This window comes from Nicotiana tomentosiformis, chromosome 2 (genome assembly GCF_000390325.3).
Source record: "Nicotiana tomentosiformis chromosome 2, ASM39032v3, whole genome shotgun sequence".
Taxonomy (NCBI): Eukaryota; Viridiplantae; Streptophyta; class Magnoliopsida; order Solanales; family Solanaceae; genus Nicotiana; species Nicotiana tomentosiformis.
In genome coordinates, this window is record NC_090813.1 from 122,161,538 (window position 1) to 122,167,773 (window position 6,236).

The 6,236-nt window shown below is 37.0% G+C and overlaps 1 protein-coding gene across 1 annotated transcript; it reads right to left on the reverse strand.

The window, feature by feature from the left end:
- Nucleotides 1-1,324: 1,324 nt before the first annotated feature.
- LOC104107669 (uncharacterized) lies at nucleotides 1,325-5,646 on the reverse strand. The gene is made up of 6 exons (XM_009616530.4): nucleotides 5,423-5,646; nucleotides 5,177-5,268; nucleotides 4,988-5,087; nucleotides 3,339-4,170; nucleotides 2,930-3,063; nucleotides 1,325-2,278 (listed from the first exon to the last, which is right to left on the reverse strand). The coding sequence occupies exons 1-6, from the start codon at nucleotides 5,506-5,508 to the stop codon at nucleotides 1,405-1,407; spliced, it is 2,118 nt and encodes a 705-aa protein (XP_009614825.1). The 5' UTR covers nucleotides 5,509-5,646; the 3' UTR covers nucleotides 1,325-1,404.
- Nucleotides 5,647-6,236: the final 590 nt, after the last annotated feature.

A 6,236-nucleotide genomic window follows, 5' to 3' on the forward strand; every position in this document is an offset into this window, starting at 1 on the left:
AATACTTTAAATAACTAATATATTTTCCGACTTCCAAATAATTTCCTATCCATAAATTCTTGGTCTTACAATAAATTCAAATTAGTTTAGGAAAATAATACAAGTGCACGTTCACATGACTTGACCAATCAACTTCGAATAATAATAAATGTGTTATTGATTGTGTACACGTACGAGTTACATGATTCTTGACGCCAAACAAAAATGAGTACACGTACGCGTGACTTATTTCAAGATAATTTTTATATATCTAATCAAGCAATAAAAGCGGACATAGGTAAAACATGAGAACCAATAAAACACAGGTTATCCAAAAATAATATAAGCCAAATGTAGTCAATAAAGCGACCGTGCCAGAACCACGGGAATCGGGGAATGCCTTACACCTTCTCCCCGGTCAACAGAATTCCTTACCCGGACTTTGTTTTCGCAAACCAATAATAATAGAGTCAAACCTTCCTTTGACTAGGGATTCAAATAAATGGTGACTTGGAACACCCAAAAAATCAATTCCAAGTGGCGACTTTGTAAATAAAATAATCTCAACTCAAATTTGTCACTTTACTTGAAAAAACTCTTTAACCCACAACAATTCATAACACATATATATCTTTTGGGGCAAAAAGAGGTGTGACAGTGGTGTTTGGCCAAACCTTTTTGGAGAAAAAAAGTGTTTTTGGGAAGAAGCAGAAGCAGTTTGTTTCTGAGAAGCAGAAAAAAATAGCTTCTTCCCAAAAGCAGAAGCAGTTTTGACTTTTCTTCTTACCAAAAATACCCTTAACAAAATATAGTATATATCAAAATAACAGTTAAACCTAATACTTAGGATATTAATGTATAAATATTTTTTATTATTTTAAGGATAACTTTCTAATATATAGTGACTTTAGGGTTGAATGTTTTTATATTTGTTGAATGATTTTTAATATATTTAATTTATATTAAAAGAATTAAGTACTTTTAAATTTTACTTTGATATTTTATTTAAATAAAATGAAAAGATTTAATTATTGCCTGTAATAACAAATTTTTAAAATTATTTATTTACTTATAATATTAACTATTAAGTAAATCTATTCATGTCATTATTCGTAATTTGATACTTAAAAACACTTTTTGAAAAGCTTTGTCAAACACAAATTATTGCTCAAAAGTGCTTTTTAGAGTGATTAGCCAAACACAAACGGCTTCTCTTCAAAATTATTTTTTTCAAAAGTACTTTTGAAAAAAATATTACTCAAAATAAGTTTGATTTCTCCAACAGGCTATTACTCTATCAGACATACACGGAAAATTATAGGGCTTGTAAATAAAGACAATGATAGATCCTTAAATGCACTCTCAATTCCATTTTTGTTGGTATACAAGTACAGTGGGAAAAAAAAGAAGGAAAATGGCAGTGCATCAACAAGGATAGCCTAGTGTATGCACACACAAAACCCAGCATGGAAGGTGAACCATACATATGTATATGTAAGTTGCACTGTTCCATGTCCAAAGGGACTCAACCCAGTTCCAGAAGTCACCAATTCTTGCATTGTCAAGACCTACTAATGCTCCCTTCCACAAATAAAAAGTGACTGGAGGGAAAAACAGAATTATTAAGACTACATTGCAAGCCGCCCTAGAAAATGACTTCAAGGTTTTAGCTTTAGCATCGATCCTCAAGGGTCTAGCCATCAAACACATAGGGACCAGCATAAGTGCTCCGATTTCTGCAGTTGCAAAGTTTATGACTGACATTATACAAAGTCCAGTACAGGCGGCAGCAATTGTCACTGATTTCAAAAGAGTCCATTCCATTCCTTGAGTTTGATTCATGCTTGGAAGAGAAAAGGAGGAACCCAGAATCACTTGCAAGATCAAGAGGCTGGACACTGAAAGCACGATCCAGGTCAAGAGGTTGGTCAGAGGTGGGGAATCTGGTACTAGAGACAGAAAGTGTGGAAGCAATGTTACAACGGCACCCCAAAAGTGGACAATAAACACGGTCTTGGCTGCATGAAGCCATCTCCAGGATCCAAATGTGATGGTAGGGATATCAGAAAAAGCTGGAAAAGTTGTGACCTCTTTGTTTTCCATCCCAGAATTCTTTCTGCTAGCATCAGCAAAAAGAGAAGCTGCGACCATTGGAAGGGGAGCAACAAGCAAGGCAAAAGGTATCATGTAGACTCCAACAGACACAAATCTATTTGGAGATGTCAGAAGATAGAGAAAAAAGGACTGGTGAAACTTCTCGAGCAGATTATTTACAGACCGGATCACTCCTTCAACCAATCTGCAACAAGACCAGAAATTTTGGAAGACAAATCAGCTGTGCTATTACTACAAAATATAGGGGAACAAATAAGAGGTAATGCAATCATTAGCAAGCCAAAACCACTTCCAGAGTTCCAAATTGGCCTTCCCTTTTCCGTTTCAGGGGATGCCCTAAAATGACCATCCCTATCTAGTAGTAGAGTTCATTATCCCATCTTGTCCTTTTTTGTTCCCTTGATGGGCCCATTTTTGTCCATAAAGACTTTAAGCTAAACCATGAAAAAGATAAGGTTTAACTTCAGAAAGTAAGATAACACTGGACCACATGATGTGTGGGTTAGGCGCACTTCACAGGTTCGATATCATAAGGTCGAGACAAATAAGAGGACAACAAAGATAACATCGAGCCATATGTGGACTGTGGAGATGAGTCTTATTACTCAAATAGCAAAGTTGACTTCTTTTCCTTCCTTTTTCTCTTTTGTCTTTCAATCTTTTAAAGTGAGATTTGAAGAGTCAACCACTTCTTATTGGATTGCTATTGGCTAAACGCATAGTTCTCTGAAGCACACGACTTCACTCATGAAGCCACATGCCCTTGTTGCATGCTTTGCCGCTAAGAGATGGCTTTTAATAACACTGGGGGAGGGAAGGGGCACTGAATACTGACCTGCCACCTTGCAAAAGTAACTCGCTATGTCGGTTCTTGTAGTTTGCTAAACGTTTTGATAAAATTTCCATAGTAATGGCATCAACTTGATAATCACGAAAAACACCATGAGGACCTGTGGGAACACCCAGTGCCTAAAATAGAATAACAATTGCAACATATGAAAAGGGATCCAACTTGAACAGAGTAACATACCTAAAACCAGATGTACATAGATTAATCCTGCATATTAAGATGTTTTTCGTGATTGAAACTTGTGGCCTCCAACTGGAAGGACACGCAATCCAACCACCAACAATCCAAATATTCTGCTTCTCGGGGGGGGGGGGGGGAGTTTAAAGCATGTACCCACACAGTAAAAGTGTTACACCGAAGTGTTATCAAAAGGGTGCTAGACTGAAGTATATACCTGGTTATATAATGAGCTAGCAAGTGTAGCAGTGCTTTCAATATATTCTGCAACAGAAATACCGAAGTTCCATTGGGGATTCAAACTTCTAGCAACTTTCCCCAGTTTCTGAAACAGTTCACCCAGACTTCTCAACCACCAAGAGTCGAGCAATGACCCTAATTTTTCAACCTTCACCCGTAACCCCTGCCCATTTACAGCCAAATAGTTCACAACATTGATCAGATCAAGGTTTGGCATCTGCCCATTGGATGCTTCAGCATATAAATTGAGAACATCTCTTTCTGCTTTCTCACTGCCATCTGTAACCTTTATGACAAGGGCAGCAGCCATCGTGCCAGCACGTAGAAAATCATTATGTCTCTTTTCTCCCGTTGTTGGACTTGCATTTGATTCAAACAGACCTCTCCCAGAACGACCAAATGATGGTGTGTGATACTCTCTTAGCCATGCAGCAACTGCAGCATATTCCCCGTGTTGTGAATCCGCAGCAAGCCATATGATATCTTTAGCTAACCACGTCACTCGAGTAAGCAGGGAGAAAATTGAGTATGCAATGCCTAGTGATAAAGCCTCACCAGTGCTGGTCTTTACAGAATTATAAGGGGTCACCAATACAATAGCCTCCTTCCCGTCACCATTTGGAGCTCTTATAAATCCAACTGTATTGATGCCATATGATGAGCAACTATAATTCTCTTGGACTATTCCTTGATCAGGACTGGAGAAAAAATGCAGGGGGTTAAACTTATTCACTTGAGGTAGGAACTTATGAAAATTAACTTCACCGCCCAAATCTGCAATATGTTGTGCAACCAATTCTTGAAGTCCTCTACATCCATGAAAACAAATGAATATATTAGTTATATAGATGCATAGTAGATTTAGGCCGTCGAAAGTACATAAAAAAAAACAAGGACTTACAAAGGTACTAGTGACCTCAAATAACCTCTTCCTATCCCCCTTACAAACCTCAGTATAAGTACAGTGATTTTTTATAGGAGAAGTACGGTGGTTTAGGTTGGTGAAACGATACTGCACTCCCCAGACTTGGCGAAATCAGACAAGACATTAGTATCCAACTTCCCAATTAAGTTATTACCTTAAGTTTTCGTTTTGCTCCATTATTATATCACGAAGGAGACGAAAGGGTATAAACAGGTCAGAACCTTAATCAGCACAATGCTACTAAGCCAATTCAACATTTTACTACTCAATCTTCTTTATAGAAATAGCACTCGATCAAAGGGGAGCACAAGCAAGTTCAGTGATAGAAACATTTGTAATCGATCGATGAGAACCTCGAAGCTGACTGGGCAGGAGAAAACTCATATTAAGCACTGCCACAGAATCAACTGGCACAAAATTGTAAACAAAACTGTATAGAATCTTTACTATATTTAGCTTTCCCTGGCAACATAGTACAAATAGAGAAGGAAGTCCCTTATTAGGTGATCATCTCTAAAGAGTATCTGAGAGTGTACACATTTCACCGAATTAAGGACATCAGTATATTTCATAAGAACATATCAGTCAGCAAGGAAACAATGTTCAATTACTGGTTTCTACTAAGGACCAGGTCTACATTAGAAAACAAAAAACATGGAGGAAAGATATTCGGCATAAATAATGTGGAGGCAAGTACATACATGCTTGAGGTATCAGATTTGGAATCAAAGCTAACGACCTTGTTCACAAATGCTCTAGCCCGTGAAACATCATCATTTGAGAGCATGGGACTAGCAGAACCTGCAAAATAATGGTCGAAACCAAGTGTTAGGGTGAGTCTTTTTGGAACAGTAAGCACTAGAATTACACATCGATAGATTAAAACAAACCAGGCATGAGGGCATTTTCGGAAATGTAGGTGTTCTTAGCGAGAACGGGTAAGAGCAAGAGAGCAAAAACCCCAGCTACGCAGCAAACCACACTGAAGACATACCAAAATGCAACATTAATCAGCGAATAATTCAAAACCTTTATAGCCTTCATTCATATGCTTGCTTCTTTAAAAGTCTCCGCAAGCAACAAAAAGAGAAAAAAAAAGAAAAAAAAGTGTTATGAATTCAGTGTAAGAGGCGAACCTGACGACGAAGCTGTGGGAAATAAGGAAGAGACCAAGACGGATGATTGGTCGAGGCTTAGGCTTGGCTGACTCATCTTCCGCCATCGTCTCGATCGGCCTCTATACTTTCTTACTTTGAATTCGGATCTATCACTCTGCGCTCTTCATTGCTTCATCAGTTCGTTGTCTTCAAACGTCGTCGTACAAGTTACTCTCTCCTCAATTCGGATCCCGACAATGGGGCTTTTGGTATCTCAGTGTTTTTTTTTTCCTTTTAATTTCTATTTTGGGAAAATGTTTGAGCTGAAATTGAAATTGAAGATGAAGTTAGGAGTTGAAAAAAGGAATGATTTTGAATCTGTGTTTTAATATGAAAGACTTATATTTTAATATTTCATATAAAGTTCAAATAATCATGGTGAAATCGTATAAATTTATAAAAACTGAAGTTCAGTATGTTTAAATATGAAATGCAATATTTATTTGCAAATTCAATTTTAATCATGTATTGGATTTGGTGTGGCTTGAGTCCCTTCGTTATTAATAATTTCAATTCTTATCGTCATGATACCTAAGTTAATTGTTATCACCTCCTTATGTTAATTAAAAAAATGATAACTTTGTGAATTTGGTTAGTGGAGGATCAAAAGCACACAACTCTATGTCAATATGGAAATAAGGATAAGATTTAGAGACCCTCTAGTTTGAGTCTTTGAGATAATCATAATCTGATTAAAAATATAAATTACTTAATATTGGGCAAAAAATAGACCGAATAAAGAAAATGTATATGGAGGCTACATGTAATTGACCCAAATCATTTCCGGATTGAG